The 18,099-nt window shown below is 34.1% G+C and overlaps 1 protein-coding gene across 2 annotated transcripts; it reads right to left on the bottom strand.

Annotated features, from left to right (window-relative positions):
* Positions 1-802: 802 nt before the first annotated feature.
* On the bottom strand, positions 803-9,846 carry LOC111407270 (ribosome biogenesis protein BOP1 homolog). 2 transcript variants are annotated; one of them, XM_023036652.1, is made up of 19 exons: positions 9,568-9,846; positions 8,596-8,755; positions 7,947-8,015; positions 7,343-7,468; positions 7,084-7,238; positions 6,805-6,922; positions 6,569-6,670; positions 5,259-5,415; positions 5,044-5,152; positions 4,841-4,943; positions 4,570-4,720; positions 4,337-4,469; positions 4,139-4,245; positions 3,992-4,062; positions 3,826-3,886; positions 2,907-3,134; positions 2,725-2,809; positions 2,012-2,190; positions 803-1,210 (listed from the first exon to the last, which is right to left on the bottom strand). In XM_023036652.1, the coding sequence occupies exons 2-19, from the start codon at positions 8,746-8,748 to the stop codon at positions 1,125-1,127; spliced, it is 2,193 nt and encodes a 730-aa protein (XP_022892420.1). In that variant the 5' UTR covers positions 8,749-8,755; positions 9,568-9,846; the 3' UTR covers positions 803-1,124. The 2 variants fall into 2 exon arrangements, with proteins under 2 accessions (XP_022892420.1, XP_022892421.1); XM_023036653.1 differs by lacking the exon at positions 7,947-8,015.
* Positions 9,847-18,099: the final 8,253 nt, after the last annotated feature.

Below are 18,099 nucleotides of genomic sequence, written 5' to 3'. Positions count from 1 at the left end.
CTAAATAATCAAACATGGCCCAATAAGTTTGTCCCTGTTCGGTTTGAGTAAAAGAAAAATTTTTAATAAAATTTAATGAAATATAAAATTAAATTAAGAAAAAATAAGTTTTTAAAAATATGGCCAAACGGGGTCTTAGTTTCCCTTCTCAAAATCAGGTCGTAGATGTTTTTGATGGTTCAGGCCAGTTATATTGGATTTTAATTTCTCTCGTTGATTTTGGTAAGTTCATTTGGAAAGAGTAGGCCACAAGATTACATGAAATGAAAAATGTAGACTTTTTAAAACCTGTATATTTCAATTGCTCATAATTTTGTATAGAATATGTTACTTTTAAATGTCAATTTCATTTTATTCAAACAACTCCCAAATTTTAATTAGATAAAAACCTAGTTTGCCATGCTTGACAAAAGAGAAGAAAATGAGGAACGTGACATTACCAATCTAGCCTATGTTTGGCATGATTTTTTGAAAAATTAAAATATACTTAAAGGATTAAGAAATTGCTTTTGAAAATATTTTTACAATTTTCTAAAAGCACTCTAGCTATAAAAACTTTTAAAGGGAAGTTGATGTAAGATCATTTTCTCGAAAAGCTTCGACAAGAGACAAAAGTCCCGACAACTTAGACCATGTTTGAGCCACATTAATTTGAAAAAATGTATTATGAAATAGTGATTAATGAATAATGTAGTTAAAAAAAAAAAAGGGAAAAATTTTTATTTCCGTGAAATATTATTCTAATGAATACTATAGAAAAAAATATGGGAAAGAATGTAAAGTAAATAATTGACCAGCAGAGGCCTATTAATGAGAATTTAGAATAAAATTAGCTTGAAAAATAATCAGACCAATATTGTAATGCTACACCACGTCAAACATCATGTCAAATTACAATATATTGAAATAACATTGAGGATTCTGTACGAGACTCGATTCCAAAAATATGGGGAAAAATAAATAGAACAATAAACTTTTATCATTTCAAGGTTCTGATACGGACCAAAATACTAATCTCAGGCTCGCCTCGGAAAGACCCTGAACAAGATTGGGATTTGATAATCTTCCAACGCCCTCTAACAATGGAACTTGAAGTACAGTATTACCGACCCCTGTGACCTTTCTTAATGACAATAGAGCCCGATAATTGAATCGGCGCCAGCGGTAAATAGCCATGGTTGTCTTGGATGGAACTTGCAGTCAAGAACTCCTACAAAAATCACATTCACAATTAGGCATACAGGTTAGGCATCTTCATAGTGGGCCAATATGAACATCTCTTGAGCAGCTAATTACCGAAGCTGAGAGGCCATGTAGATCATTACCTTAATGCAGAGCCAATATTAGAGATATAAAGCCTAAACATTAGTAGAAAGTAACTTTAAGCTTAGAGACACACGTGTTTGATATTTTACAGAAGTTACTTTTTGGAGGGATTAGTTCAAAAACCTATTTAAAAGTCAATCTTTACTTGCCAAAAAAGGTACTTGTTTTCAGACTTCAGTCAAAAATGCTCAAAGTAGTGGAAGTAAAAAACGTGTCCAGGGATCCCAAAGGGGCACCAATTCAACCCCCGCCCAACAGAATGGGCTTCGCTAGTCATGGGCACAAGTTATTTTCGAATACTTGTGCAGCTACTGATACTATGTAAACATTGAACTCATACATAGATTGATACAATATTACACGGCTAAATAAATTTAAACAATTCCTCTTTTCTTGCAAAATTTGGTTTATCGATCAAAGATCAGGATGTTAAAAGAGTAATATGATAAAGATAGAGACACATATCATCCGATTCAACATCTAGGCAAGTGTGACATTTACAAAAACAGAAGTCAAAGTTTCCCATGTGTGATTAACGCTGGTAGTGCGTCTATTTCCTTCAACATAGAATTGGCATAGTTGATTTTATCAAAGCAAGTTTGAACTCAATACAGAAAAACTAAATATTTTAATCCAAACAAAATAGTTCTACTTCGAAACAAAGGCAAGCATAAACAATATTTACCTCTTCCATCCGCACTGGCGTGCCCACGTAGAATTTCCAGGGGAACAATTAATGGGTTCTGATTCAGATCCGAATAAACCTTTCCATGGAAAACATATGCAGTGCAATCGTCTGAGCATGACGAGAATAAAGGGTATGAACGATGGAAAGAGACTTTGTTGATATCTTTTTTATGAGGCCTGCAAATTTAGAAACCAAGTGTCAAAGTCATATCACAACTACAATTCACAATATATAAACAAAGAGTGACTTCAAAACATGTTTGGTGAACTTGACAGGATTGAACAATATTAGATAAGAAAAAGAAGTTAAAAGCTTATGCATTATACTGTCCAGCACTTCCAAGTTTATGGACAATCACAGAAATCTTCTTGCAGCAACAGAATCTTTGCAAGAGAACGACACCCTCATTCTTACCCTCGTAGAACTAAAGAATAGTTTACAAGCTTGACTTACCTTTTATATCATCCATAAAATCTCATATTATTAATCTACACCAGCAATGGAGTTAATGATCCATGCTTGCTCATCCCATCTATATTTTCACAGGTAAAAACATTTACTATGCCGTCTTAACATTTGCCAAAAATTCTATCGATGCAAAATTGGCAAGTTTGAGCGATCTTCAACGTTTAATAAAAAAAAAGAAGAAGAAAACAGTTCAAGAAACTTTACTAAAACCCTCTTGAATAGAAATTAAAGTGGTTACATACTTGAGGACTTTATAAGGTTGAGAAGAAAGGTCCATGTCAAACCAGCACAATTTTCCGTCTTTGCTTCCCACAATGACATTATCACCTACATTATAAGGGGCACCAACAAGTTTAAAGATATGACCTAAAAAAACGTCTGTGTTTGCTAACAGAGAGAGAGAATCTTGGGAACAGAAGCATACCACCAGGGTGAATAGCAATGGAGGAAACTTCACGCACTCCAGGCTCAAGCTTCTTAAGAAGCTTTTGCTTTAACAGATCATAGACGCGAACATCCTTCTTCGTTGAAATGAAGAATATAGAACGAATCGGATGGAAGGCAGATGAAACAGGAAGTCCTCTCAACTTATAAGGTATTCTTTGGGTAAGTTTCTTAGAGAGTTGGTGGATCAATACTGATCTTGATTCACGTATAAATGAGTTAAGAAATTAGCAAAAAAACATGGATAACAATAATTGCTTCACAGCTAAGCCTGATTCCTATGAATGAAAAGACAGTACCTCTCATTGAGCATAGAACAACAATACCAAGACCATGTGTTACAACAATATAAAATATAAAGTCAATTAAATAAATGCACTATACATGTTAATATTTCATTTTCATAATATCTCTCTTAACACATATTTCCTCTAATGTAGTAGCCGTAAGTGCCAAACTGGTTTTATCTTGTACTGAAAAGACAAAAACTAACTACATGAATTCCGTCACCTTCAATAAAATGAAGACGACCATTCCAATTATAGCCCCTGTTTGATCCCCATTTTCATCCTACTAATGCATTTTTCATGTCAAATCATGGTGGGCCCGACTGCATGGCTATCATTTCAAATGTATATAAATTACCACACCTTTCCCGTTTTATCCTCATTGAATTGGACAAAAAGTGGGAAAGATTCCAACAGCCTTTCAATATTCAAAGGGCATATGTGGGAAAATGGGGTAAAAACTACAGTAAATGGGACTGCACTGGAGGACCCATGGTGTCAGACTAACATTCGATTTTCTCATTTTAGTTGGGCAAAAATGTGGAACAAACACACGCATAATGTAAGAGTGAATCAGTAAATAAATAAACTTCAGAGTTGGAGGAAGGATATCATGTGGCATAAGCGTTGAAAGATAGTCTCCCTTGCGATGCCACTCTAATGAAGATACAGTCTGCACAAACCAGTAAAGATAAGCAAATAGATTCCACAGATGAGCTATGACCACTAGCTCCAAATTCATTGCATAACTCAAATGTTAAAAAGAAATGCACAGTACCTTAAAGTGTTTTAACCTGATTCCCCCATGCTTCTCATCCGGACCCCAGCTGATTAAGGATGCATTCTTGTCTGAATACAAGAGATGTACGTGAATGCTGAACATTAAACTCAAACAAAATGCAAGAAATATCTAACTAATACTGACCAGAATCATCCGGTGCAGTTGGGGTTTCAATATGCAGAAGCTCTTCAATCTTTTTCTGTTCTTCTTCACTTCCTAATCCAGTGTTCAAAATAAACACATCCTGACCCCTGCAAAATGTAGTGGTACATAATTTGCTGTGTCAATATGATATCCATTTTCAAAAGACAAAATGGGAAAATGCTCAGGTAATAGTCTTACGCTGCAATTGCTAATAAAGGAAGCTCGGGCAGAGGATTCCATACAACTTGCTGAACAGGTTCGCCTATATCCCAGACCCTAAGACATCTTCCAGTTTCAACCTCCCAAACACGAACACTTCCATCATTTGAACCTTCATAAAAAATGGAAAAAATACATTGTAATACTCAATTCTAACTATTGTATTTCTTTGAGATGGCGATAGAAGATACAGCTACAAATTCAAGTCAGACCAGAAGCAATCCATTGACCGGTAGATTCTGCAGTAACTGATACGACAGGACCTTTATGACCTTTGTACTCCAGATAACATGTTGTTGGATAAGGCTTAAGATCTTTACGACTTGGCAACTTAGGCTTCAACGTCTCAGGATCAATATTAATCTGAAGGAATGAGAAAATTATAGTTAATTAATTATCTATTGATTTTAGTTCAATGCATAATCAGATCTTGTGCATGATAAATCAAATCTATCTACACAAAAACTGCTTCTTCACACGTACACGTTTTTTCCGAGCTCGAGGACATAGATAAAGATCCAAACAACGACCAAACCTTTCACTAACAGCTTTATCATAAGCAGGAACACTTCGATAGAACTCGAACCTACAGAATATGAAGGCTTATTATAATCCAGATATTTTAATATAAAGTATCAAAAGTGGAAACAAGACAAACTGAAATAATCAACAGGATCAGGAAAAACCGCTGGGGAATAAATTTAGGACGATCTTCCTCAGGGATGAGCTGGAGGGCATTAATTTCTTCTTGTGATGGGATGTATTCTCCAGACGGATTGAAAGATTCCTCGTGACCTAAAATAAAATTTTAGTTAGTAGCAACTCTTCTTTTGAATGCAACTGCTAACTAAATATTTGACAATCCAAGAAGTCAAGATTGTATCATATGTCAATCTTAAACCTGGCAACTTGAACTTCGGTGCAGGAATATGTGCCAATCCTTGTCGTTCTGCCAAGCTAGAATCATCTGCCCACACGTCATAAAGATTCGACTCTTTCTTAGGCTTATCATCAAACTTTATATGTCCCATTCGGAATGCCCGGACAAGCTGGAGAACCTATAAGTTTAAAACAATATACAGAGAAAAAATGAATAACCAAACGAAGTTCCAAAGATAAAGAAATATTAACTCATTTTACATATCCATCAATTTTTAGAGTGTTAGAACATTGGGATTGAAAAGAGAAAACACAATCATAGAATAGAACCCATTCACATGCATAAAAGAAATAGGAGTATATCCTTGTACTTCAGCATACGCAAGCAGTAAACATCTTGGAAATATTTTTATTTATTTATTTCTCTTCACAAGTACAGAGAAAAAATGAATAACCAAACTAAGTTCCAAAGATAAAAGAAATATTAACTCATTTTACATATCCATCAATTTTTAGGGTTTAACATTGGGATTGAAAAGAGAAAAACACAATCATAGAACAGAATCCATTCACATGCATAAAAGAAATAGGAGTATATCCTTGTACTTCAGCATATGCAAGCAGTAAACATCTTGGAAATATTTTTATTTATTTATTTCTCTTCACAAGCTATGAAAATAAATGCAAGTGCCTCACACAAAAATTACCAATTCAAGTTCTTGCTAACATCTTGTCACACCAAGTGCCAAGAAGATTGTATTTATAATGTCAAAAAAGCAAGCATGCAAAATGTCCATACAAATACCTCCCAAGAATCATTTCATTGGTAAAAAAGTACTACAAACAGCTTAATTCACATTTTTACGATTTGCAGAAAGAATAGATAAGTAGCACAGGTAAAAAATATGAAACGGAAATATGTCTCAGCTTCTTGTTAATTCTATATCTCCTATAGATTGTGTCATGACTCAAAATTACATGAACAGTATGAAATAAGTATAGCTTAATACTGTAGTACAGATCATTTCTCTTATCCTTCATCACTACTAATGCAATTCAGCATGGTATGAATAATTTACTCAGATTAGTACAAATTTTGTATACAAAATGATCTTTCTTTTCATTTGGCAAAAAACTATATCATGTCAAAAACTTGAGGTCCTAGAACAGTCCAACTTTGTTTGAGAACGCGTATGAGATTTTCAGTTTCATAATGCATTTATGGAACAGTCAAAGGAGTAGATATAACGATATCATTACACAGTGACGGCTTGAAATGTTACTTACTAGAAATTGCTTGACCAAGAAGCAATATACACCATTATAATTTACCTTTTTACTCTCCCATTTTGAAGGAATAAAACGTCTCTTTGGTTCTGGCGCATTGGAAAGTGGATGCTTGGAATCATCCCAAGCAAAAAAATCAACATACGGCTGCAGAAAATATACAAGAACCATGAGAAGTTTCTTTAGGAGGCATAATCTCCACACATATATATTAGTAGAATTACAAAGATCCAAAAGACGGAAAAAACAAAACAAAGGAAGAAATATGGGAGAGTGCACACCTGATATGGGTCAAAATCAGCATGTGGGGCCTTTCCTTCCAATAATCTACGGATAAGTTTAGTCTCTCCCTTGGTTAGCTCCACTTCCTCATCATTATACTCATCATATATCTTACGCCTGAATATGACGAAATAATACAAGTAATTTTACCAAAGCCTCTTGCAAAACGCAAAATATACGTGACTTTTGAGCATCAGATGAGCATTTGTCCAACATGCATCGTTCAAATTCTTTCGGTGAAGCTCAGACTCAAATACCTATTGAATTTATGAACTCACCAACTCTTGGAATCATCAGCACTTGCAAGAAATGAATCCAGCTTATTCTGTCTCTCCTTCTTCTTGATCTTCTTTCCTGCTAAATTATATCCAATATGTTCCTCATCGTTGTACCATTCCAATGGAACACTACCAACAGTATTGCGAGGCGCAACCTGATTTTGACCACCAAAAAATGATACGGACAGAGTGAATAAATATTGTTTAAATCCAGAATAGTAAACATTCTATTAGCAGAAATTAGAAATATGCCACCTACCTCATCTTCAGATGAATCGCTCTCCTCAATTACTTCACGGGAGTCATCACTTTCCCCTCCATCCATTTTTCTGTTATTTCTGGTATCATCATGATTCCCATCATCATCATCACTTGAGACAACATCCTGCCATATCACCCATCACCATTACTAAAAATCGAGTTGAGCAATGAAGTGAAGAAAAAACATACTTGTTCTTTTTAACAAACATCAACTCCAGCAACTAAACAGAGCCAAAAAAAATGTATGCATAAGTTAAATGGCATAATAAGGGGTCTGAGAAAACCCAAGCACGCACTGTTAAGTTTAAAACTCACATCAAAAGACAACCAAAACTTTCCAAACAAATAACATAGATAACACATTGTTAACAACCACATTTGTAAAACTATATAGCCTACACGTGTTATCGAGGAATTCAGATTATGGAACTGGATTTCCCCTAAAAAATATCATATTTAATTGTAAACATTCACATTTTAATACTCATAAGCATCCTTGGGATTATTTGCATAACTAATAATCAAAGGGGTAGGGATATCAAATTATCCAAATTTGTTTCAGGAATAATTTTTACTCTTAAAATGGGAATCACCATGCATACCTCATTGCCAGAGGGTTCACTCTGTTCGGATCCTGATTCACTTGGGGGACCTTCATCCTCAGATAAACTCTACCACCATCAAGAAGACAAGATGAAATCATTGAATCCAAATACAAAAGATTTCTTAAATTTGCAAAATAACCGTTGTCCAAATACAAAGGCCACTGTTGTCGTAACTTCCCTAAGGCATAACCTCCTAACCCATTACACAAGTGAACTCGTGTGTGACCAACAGAAAATCGTGGTTCAGCAACATTCAATTTGCATTATCAATTACCAATATAATCACAAATTCAATGGAAAAAAGGAGAAAAAAGATTTCTTTCCCACAAGCTGGACCTCAAAACTTTAAGACATTTCCCATTTATTTAATCCAATTGAAAAATAAAATTAAGATAGGAATTCTCTTCCACCTGAACCATATTTCCAAGCATAGAATACAAAGAAAGAAATGTTAATTTCCCGTCATAACAATTTTTTCAATTCCCAGTTCAAAACTTTTAAGCCTTTCTTAAGAAACATATACAAGATGTTATAAAAATCAAACATTGCACTTAACCAGCTAAAATAAGAAGCTCACATCATTTATTTGCACCAAGAACATAAATAGAGTCCTAAATAAAATATTTTGTAAGGAAGCAGAAATTACCTCATTGTCAACAACTTCAAAATCATAATCGGAGGAAGAATCTTCGGACTTATCAGCTGCTTGGTCTAATTGCTGTTCTATTCTTCTTAAAGTCCCATTTATCTTTTCAGGCCCCTCTTTTTTGTGCTGCTTTTTATTCTTCAGCGTCTTCATTGTCAATCTATTTGTTAGCGTGAAACAGTGAATAAGATAAATAGAAATAAATTTAAGGTCACTATAAATACTGAAACCAATTGAAGTTCAAGTTGAAGAATGGAGACACTGATTCAGGCTGTTTGGCTCCAATGAAAGTTTTGAGGGTTTTATGATGAAGAGTTCATATTTTTATCAAATGCGGTTGGTGCAATGCGCCGTCTTAAAAATTATAACGCAACCCTAATATTAGTTCGGGTGGTTTGGACTGGGTAGAGGCGGGCCGCGGGTCCAAAAATTTCAGCGAACTAAGGAGGTCGTAAACCATCAACGATCGAAATAATGAGATTGTTTATTAAAACTTAATTAAATAATCATAATAATTTCTTCAATCAATATTATAGTTGAACTCATCGGCTTGCGAACAAACAAATGGATCCATCTAAAAAGCTGTGGCAAACCTATCTAAAGAAATTCAAGAGAAGAATCACGCGTTTTTACAGTTGAACTTCACTCGACTATCAACATCGAACAACAAAACTATTTTCCTTTTCTTCTATGCATCATTTTCCATGTTCCCCACGGCCCACATAAAGAAGAGCTATAGAAGTCCCAAGATCACTATTTTACACCAAACAGAGAGATCCATCTAAATATTGCCCAAGAAAACTCAGAAAAAATAGTAATTAAATAAATAGTTCTCCCAAGGTGGTTCAGCGACGAAATATTTTTTTTTTTTTAACATTTTGTGAACAGCATAAACAACTCTATAGAAAGCCAATCAACCCAACTGACCAAAACCTTGTTCCACGATTCTATATGGCACATATTAAATACTACCTGGAGGATGCTGTTGCAATAGCTAGTGTTGCCGAAGTTGTCGAGGTCGAAATAGCGTTCGCCTTCGGGAAAATGGTCGTCGAGTCCCTTCTCTACCTTGGAACCCGCTGCACACACAGTGAGCGTGACTTTCGGCGTAGCTGAGCTGCTGAAGCCTAAAGGTTCACAATGACACAATGACGGTTGAAAAGTCTGAGCAGCGACGGTAGGGAAGAGATACAAGAGGAAGGGTTTCTATGCAATTGCCGTCTTTGGAATTGGATTCGGGAAAATTCAAGTATTGAAATCTATAGCAAGACACTTGGGCTAATTTTATTTTTTTGAAGGGAAAATTTGATAAGTAAGAATTTAAGTATCACACATTTTTTAAATTAAGAAAATAAGTTTCAAACTTTAAAAATCAGATTTTTATTGAAATTTATTTATGATTTAATTAGTTAATTAATTATTTTATTAATTAAATATATTTAGGTCATCTATACAATTTGATCATAAATTAACAATATAATTAGTTACTTATTATTTTTTTATCACAAATCAAAAATTTTATGTCACAAATTTTTTACGATCACAATTCAAAAATTTTGGAAGTCACGGTTTATTTATTGGTCACAATCAAAAAATAATTAGTCACGGATTAATTTTTAGTCACGACTTATCATATTATTGGTCACAACTTATTTTTCGGTCACAAATTAAACATTTTATAAGTCATATATTATTTTTCGATCACGAATCAAAAATTTTATAAGTCACAGATTAATTTTTCGATCACAACTCAATAATAATAAGTCACAAACAGAATTTTTAGGTCACGTATTATTTATTTATTACAAATTAACCAATTATTGGCCACATTCAACTTATTAGTTGGTCACAACACATGTGACCACCGCCTAGCCACTTCTTGCAATAGCCCACCTCCACTGGTATCGTCGCCATCATAACTACCACCACCGCCATCTCTTGACGACAACATCACCACCTCAAATCAACAAATCGTTGTGCCATATCCACCACCACCGCCACCATCAGAACCACAACACCACCATATCCAACGTTACCTCTGCCATCGTTGGATCCAACAAAGCCACCACACCACTGCACACCGCTTGTTAACGCCTAACGGAGAACTCCCAACACCCACCAATCCCAAACACCGCACCACGGCCATAAAACCACCGTCAACACCACCCACAGCCACCACCATCGACATCACCGCCACTGTAACACCAAAACACAACGACCATCTCGACAAGCGGCTTTGAGGCACTGCACACTAGCTTGTGAACGCCTAACCTGGAATCGCCGACACAAACTACTGCACGTCGGCGCTGTGAACTCTCGACAATGCACACCAACCTCAACCACCAGATACGCCACCGCCAACCACCACCACAACTCGACCAACACATATACTATCGCTCCATTCGACCGACAATTCACCCATCCTCTGGTTGACGATTCAGATTCACCCCGCAAAATTGTCACCACCACCATTGCGTAGCAAGGGTGAATCTATTCTTTTGGCCAACAATTCACCCTTCTTCTGGTCGGCGGTGATGGTTTGGCGAAGAGAGAGGGTTGCTGCTGTGGGTGTAGAGAGAGACGAAGAAGAAAAGGGAATATAGAGAGAGAAAGGAGTGAGCAAATTGATTAGGGTTATGGATGAAAATTATATATTTAATATTTATTTATATAATTAGATGTGAAATATCTTATTTGTGAAATATGAAAGTTCCCATCTGATTTTAAAATATAGGATTTTAAAACTAGTGTTTTACGTAATTTCCACTTTTTTTTTTAAAGGGACCCAAAAAAGGCCCAAAAAAAGGAGAACCCTCAGGGGAAAATTAGGCCACATACGGCCCAAAAACGAAGAAGTTGAAATATACTTCCTTTAAATGACAAAACTTGGGTTAATTTTTTTTTTAAATGGGCCCAAAAAAGGAGAATCCTCAGCTCACCTCCAGTAAATCTCGGCGGAGCCAATTGGGCTAGTGATAAGTTTTGCAAGTACGTGTTGTTAGAATTTTAGTTGTTCAAGAAAAAAAAATTTGTGGGCTTAACCATGCGACTGCATGAGGCCCTCCCGAAACTGGGAGGGGGGAGGGCCACTTGCACTATAACCATGCGACCGCGTGGTTATAGCCCATACAGTCGCATGGTTATACAAAGTGACTGTTGGTGATCCGTTTTTTATCGTTTTTCTTTTGAATTTGGTGTCTTTTCAACATAATTTTGCACCATTTCGTGGGAACTCTTCAAAGCCTATAAATAGGTGTTCCAATTGTAAAGAAAAACACTTTTGAGAAAATTAAGAAATCCACCATAAGATTATTCTCCCAAATTATCACATAATCAATCTTATATCTATTTTCACTTGTTCTTTGTGAAAGATACACTTTGCTTTTGATGTTCTTCACACAAAGGCTTGATTAAATCCTACAAACTATTTACCGGAACTCCTCAAAAGCATTGAAAAGGGGGCAAATAACGTTTGAGGATAGCGTTATCATTTTCGTGTTCAAGCCTCTTATTATATCTATATTCTTTTATTACCAATTTTCTTCTCTTCATTGCTTTAAATTTACAACACGTGTATATTTGCTTGTTTAAATAATGGGCCAATGATCCAACTCCTCGTTACAAATAATCGAACATGATTCACCATTGTTACAATTGTTGAGAGATTAGGCTCAAGTGGTTCGCTGCTAGGTTAAAATACATTTAAGAGATTTTATATTTTTAAAGAGCATCTTAATCATAATAAAGCTTCGGTTCAATGTCCATTAAAAAAGTTGTTTGTCAACAATATATATATATATTTTTAATTTTTTAATAATCATTTTTTTTTCATTTATATATATATATATATATATATATATATATATATATATATTTTAACTTTATTAATAATCATTTATTATTTTTCATTAATGTATATCTTTTTAGTTATCAATTATAATAGTCAATATAATATGAAATATTTAAGTACTGGAGCATTGAAAGTTGCACATTATTTAACTCTTGTTTGGTTCATATTAAAATTATAAAATTCAATAAAATAATATTACATGTAATTCCAATTTTTTTTCCCTTTTTAACCACATATTTTTCAAAAAATAAAAATAAAAATACTATTCTAACCTTTAATATTTCAAATAATGGACCCAAACGAGGTGCAATCACTAATAAAATAAAATAAAAAGAAGCGAGTTTGATTCTCAAAATGTAGATAGCTAAACTAACCATTTTATTTTTAAAAAGTAAAAATAAAGAGTCTATTGAAACCTGATTTTAATATTTAAAATTTTAAAATAAATAGCGTATCACCATTTTTTAGAGTAATGCTATTTGCAGTCGCTCGCTGCCTTAGTTGCACTATTGGCATACATGTGACGGTTGGTGATTTGATACGTTAATGTAGTAGTTTTTTTATTACCTTATACAACAAATCATTAACCGTCACATATATGTTACATAGGACAATTGCAATAATGAACGATTGTAAATAACATTATTTTTTCTTTCTTTCTTTTTTTAAGATACTCTTATGGTTGATTACTTTTTTCTTTTCTTGTCATTGATCCTTTTTTTCCACCTTATTTTCCATTTTAGTTTTTAACTGTTAATTTCACAAATGATTGCTGAGGTTTAAGTGAAATTTCAATTAAGTTATTAAAGTATTTTATGATCATTCAGTCATTATAATTAAATAGTGTTACGTAATTGGTTATTTTTTAGCAACGTCCACTCCAAGACCCACTTTGAACCATAAAATCTTGACATTGACTAACTATTAGTGTATTCGTGTTGTGAAATTACCAATGTTTTGAAAATCGACCTGAAAAAGCAAAAGGGTCAAGGGCCGAAAGGTTGAACCGGGATCGAAACGGGGTCGAACCGGTAGTGAAACAAAAAATATTTTTAAACACTAAAATAAGAATAGATAATGATACTGTTAAATGTTAGAAGAGTTTAAATTTTTTAATAATTAAAGAAAGGTTAAAAAAGATTAATTAACTCAATAAAATAATTAACTATAAAAAATATATAAACACTAAATAGTATCATAGTAGATCCCACATCAAAATCTACCACATGACTACATGAGTGTAATGCACAGTTGCACACAGTAAACGCTAAATTATATCCCACATCGAAATCTTTTAAATAAAGCACTACAAATGGTGCCTATAAATGGGTGGGCCAACAAGTGCACCGCAGACTTTCTGGGCCTATTAATTAGCGGGTTAAAAGTTGAGTAGCCTATACAATTTAAAAATCGGGAAAACCCGATAAACTGGTTACGGGTCGACGGTTAATCATTAAACCGGACAATTAAACGGTTTTTCCCTGATTTTGAGTAAAACGAGTTTCAAGCATTAACCGGACCGGATTTTTGTCCGGTTCCCAATTTTCCCGGTTGGACCGGCATGTCCAGTCCGATTTTCAAAACATTGGAAATTACACACTGTTTGATTCATTTTATTTTACTATAATTTATTTCTCGTACTTATTTTTAACTATATATTTACACAATAAAAATATTTTATACGTAAATTTAAAATTTTTACTTATTTTTAACTACATATTTTTCAGAATATACCGTTTAAGACTAAGTTTTTAGATTTTAAGGCCACATAACAGGGGCCTACATATATACAAAATAAAATGTTATTTTTGGGAGGAAAAATCTCACCTTCAGCTACATAATTCAGACAGCACCTTTTAACCCCTAATCACGTATTTTATCATTAATAAAAAGTGAAAACATCGTGACACTGATAAATATGAGGTTGGATAGAAGGAATCAATCCTTTTAACGATTTTTAGTCCATTGAAGATTTAATGAGTACTATACCAAATATAACGTCAGTCGGAATAATAGAGTGTGTATGTCATTATTTAACTTTGATGACTATTTGTTAGTTTTGTATAAACTTCAGTGGCCATCGGCGAAACTAACTCAATTGCCATGATAAATGTAAAATGAAAATAAGATTTCAATGTGATTCATTAATAAAACGTGTTACTCGACTCTTGTAATTAGAAGACGAATTCAAAATAATAATTATTTTTTTATCAACCTCCGAATTGAGTAACATATGGACATACCCAACCTCATCAACCAAAAGGGTCGAGCCAAACATCGTTTACAATCACGATCAACAAGTAAAGAACATGTACTTGACTATTAACAAAAACTATGATGAAAAAAAAAAAAAAACCCTTGCAATGGCTTATTTTAGTACTATTTTTCCCTAATTTCCTAAGTACTTTTCCTGACATTTAGTTCTGAAACTTTATTTTGTCTGTACGTACTTTGCATATTTATTCCAAAACTCAATGATTGAGCATCATTCAAGGTGCCTAGATTGTCGCTCGCCTGCTCGGTACTCAAGCGGCATCGCAGCGCTCACTTCCCCGCGAGGCCGTCGTTCGAGCAGCCTACTTAGCTGAAAAAATATTATTTCTTTCTTTTTATGTAATTTTTTTTTTATTCCCTTTCTACTTAAAATATTTTCCTTTGAGTTCTATATATACTGCACGAAATTTATGGCTTTCATATGAGTTGGACAATATTGTATGTACAAAATTTTGTATTCTTTCTCGATTATAATAAATTCTCAATTCCTTTTCCAAATAATTTTTGTTCCTCTTATCTTCCGATCTATCCTTCATATTTTGTTATAGCATCACCTTTGTCAATTCGCTAATAAGTGGTGTCAAAGAATACACAATTCTTGCTAGTTTGTTAACACAATAAATATCAACAAACCACAATTTTATTTATCGAGTAATGTTACTTTTAACTTTTAATCGGTGGTGCTATCTAAATAATTTATTATTACAAGTAAAAAATACATATTTAATTATAGGGAAAATTGCAGCCAAGGTACCAAACCTTTTGTTTATTAACAGACTTTGCCCAAACTTTTAGTTTGTGCCACCGTGCGTACCAAACCTTTCAAAAATGTGCAGCTCAAGTCTAAATTGACAGTTTCCGTTAGTTTGACTCCAAAAACTGTTAGTTGACCCCAGAAATTAAAAATTTAATAATTTGACCTCATAAGACAGTGGCATTTTAGATAAAACACATTTTTCGTATTACATCAAAAATTTAAAAAAATAAAAATAAATAAAACCAAAACCCATCTCTTTCTTCCCCAAATCAATACCACTCCTCCCAACCACCACATTCCCCGTCGGCAGCCACCACATTCCCCCCCGGCAGATGAAATTGATAGATCTAGGTAGTTTGAAGGAGATGGAGACTTTAGCTGATGTTGCTCATCACAGGAATCATCATCAATATTATGATAGAAATCGTGAGCATGGTTTGGCTAGATTTGGGTCCTTTGGGTCCCCGCCTACTGATAATTCTCATGGTATCAATTGCCGTGCTTTCCAGTCCGGTGCAGGGTTACTTCCAAACCCGCCTAATTCTTGCACCACTACCCTTGCTAGCAAAAGGGAGTTTTCCACTTCTTTTTCGCCCAAAACCCTTCAACGTCTGTTAATGAAAACCACAAAAGCTTGAAAAAGAAATCGGAAAGTAGTATGATTCCAATCGCAATTAAGATCAACTTCGATAACAAAGAGGGGGGTTATGATAATGATTTTCATTTCTCTAAACATTGGGCTGGACTTGCTTATTCTTGCTCACCTCCCCCGAGTTCTTTGTCCATGCCAAACTTTTCACTACGCCCAAAAAGGGCAGTTTCACTTGACTTGCACACTGCAGCCCTTGAATTTGATTTGCCCCCTGTGGCTAAATCTTCTCATGCTTCCCCAACCAGGGAGCGTAGACTTTACATGTGTAAATACTGCTAAATCAGTTTTTTTGCAATAAAGTGTTCTTTCTTGGAATTTGATTTATGAGGGTGATTTCTTTCGCAACTGGGACGCCATTGTTTCTTGCAAGGAAATGGCAGTGGATTTGGGTGGTTTTTTGGCCGGAGACTGGTGGCTTAAGGCAATGGAATCAGACTTTTGGGTGGGGTGGGGTAGGGTGGGGTGGGTGGAGAAGAAGATGAATAGTAGTTTCTTTTATTTTTATTTGGTATATTAATTTATTTGTTTTATTATAGAATTAAATAGCAAATTTACTTTTCTACCCTTTTAAGTTGGTCAAAATTCAATTTTATTGGTCAACTAACGGTCAAACGGACGGTTTCCATCCATTTGAACCTCCGGTGCATATTTTTGAAAGGTTTGGTACTCACGGTGGCACAAACTAAAGGTTTGGGCAAAGTTTGCTAATAAACGAAAGGTTTGGTATCTCGGCTGCAATTTTCCCTTAATTATATGATAACACCTAATAATGAATTTACGCAAAAGTAAAACAAAAAGTTGCGTACTATTATAATATATAAATTAATATAATGAAAGGAAGAAATAATCAATTTACGCTTTGAAAAAATCTAGTTAGACTTAATTTTTAAATTAATATAAAAACCTTGTTTCCACAATTGAATTATTTTTTTAAAAACGTCATCTTCTTAGTGTAAAAGCACACTGATTTCTGTATATATTTCTTGGAAATATGTTATTCTAATAATAGGCAAAGGAAAATTATCAAAAAAAGACAAAGTTGACATAGTAAAAGTTGAAGTTAAAGTAGACGAAATTCAAGCTAGATAGGAGAAAATGAAATATATCAAATTTTTTACGTGACTTTTGACTTTAAAATTATCTTCTAAGATGTGAATATGACCCATTGCGTAAGGAGAGCATCGATTACTTGAAAATTTGCTGATAGGAACCGATTTATCAGTTGCTCAAAGGAGCCTATTTTGAACAATTTTTCAAGCAGAGTTGGTCAATAAGTCCACGGGAGGAAACTTGAAATGAAAGGATGTGCGATTTAGATGTAAACGGAATGGAAAAGCTCGTGTCCTATTTGATTTAGATAAAGATCAGATTTTTACTAAATTTTAGAATAATTGAAACTGTGATTCCAAACATTTCAAATTTTTGTAGTTTTTATTCTAGTGTTTTATTTGTTGCATCCGTCGTCTCAAACATTTTATTCCGTGCGATTGAAGAACATAGGGACTTTCCTTTAATATCTCCATTTATTGACCAAGAAAAATGAAATTGACTGCATTTTAAACAAGTTTAAAAAGAGCAAAATAATAATTTAACATTTTTCAATAAAAATAATTGAAATAATTAAATAAAAAACCGTGAAAAAGAAAAGGAAAAAAAAAGGGAAAGAGAGAGAGAGAGAAGAGAGAGAAAAATAAATAAATAAATAAAATCTTCTTCCTCAAATCCCCACCCCACGCAACCCACGGCCGTCACCTGCTTCACCCAGATACCTAATTTCATCAATTTTTGTTGCATGCATAGGCAGGCCCCCTTTTTTATTTTAATTTTTTTCTCAAGAGGGTTATTTTCCATTTCTTGGAGACGCACTCTTTGCACAGCAATTTTATATTTTTCTTGAACAATCCTGTAAATAGAGAGTGTTTTCATTGCGAGGCTTTATGATATGCGAGGCTTTATGATATGCAATCTCTC

Source organism: Olea europaea, chromosome 13 (genome assembly GCF_002742605.1).
Source record: "Olea europaea var. sylvestris chromosome 13, O_europaea_v1, whole genome shotgun sequence".
Classification (NCBI taxonomy): Eukaryota; Viridiplantae; Streptophyta; class Magnoliopsida; order Lamiales; family Oleaceae; genus Olea; species Olea europaea.
This window is presented reverse-complemented; position numbering and strand designations above follow the sequence as displayed.

Excerpts from the sequence above, each read along its gene's own strand:
- LOC111407270 (XM_023036652.1), bottom strand. The coding sequence starts at position 8,748 with ATGAAGACGCTGAAGAATAAAAAGCAGCACAAAAAAGAGGGGCCTGAA. Across the intron at positions 4,246-4,336 it reads CCTTTATTAGCAATTGCAGC|GGGTCAGGATGTGTTTATTT; the intron begins GTAAGACTATTA and ends TACATTTTGCAG. Across the intron at positions 3,887-3,991 it reads TCAGGTTAAAACACTTTAAG|ACTGTATCTTCATTAGAGTG; the intron begins GTACTGTGCATT and ends TGGTTTGTGCAG.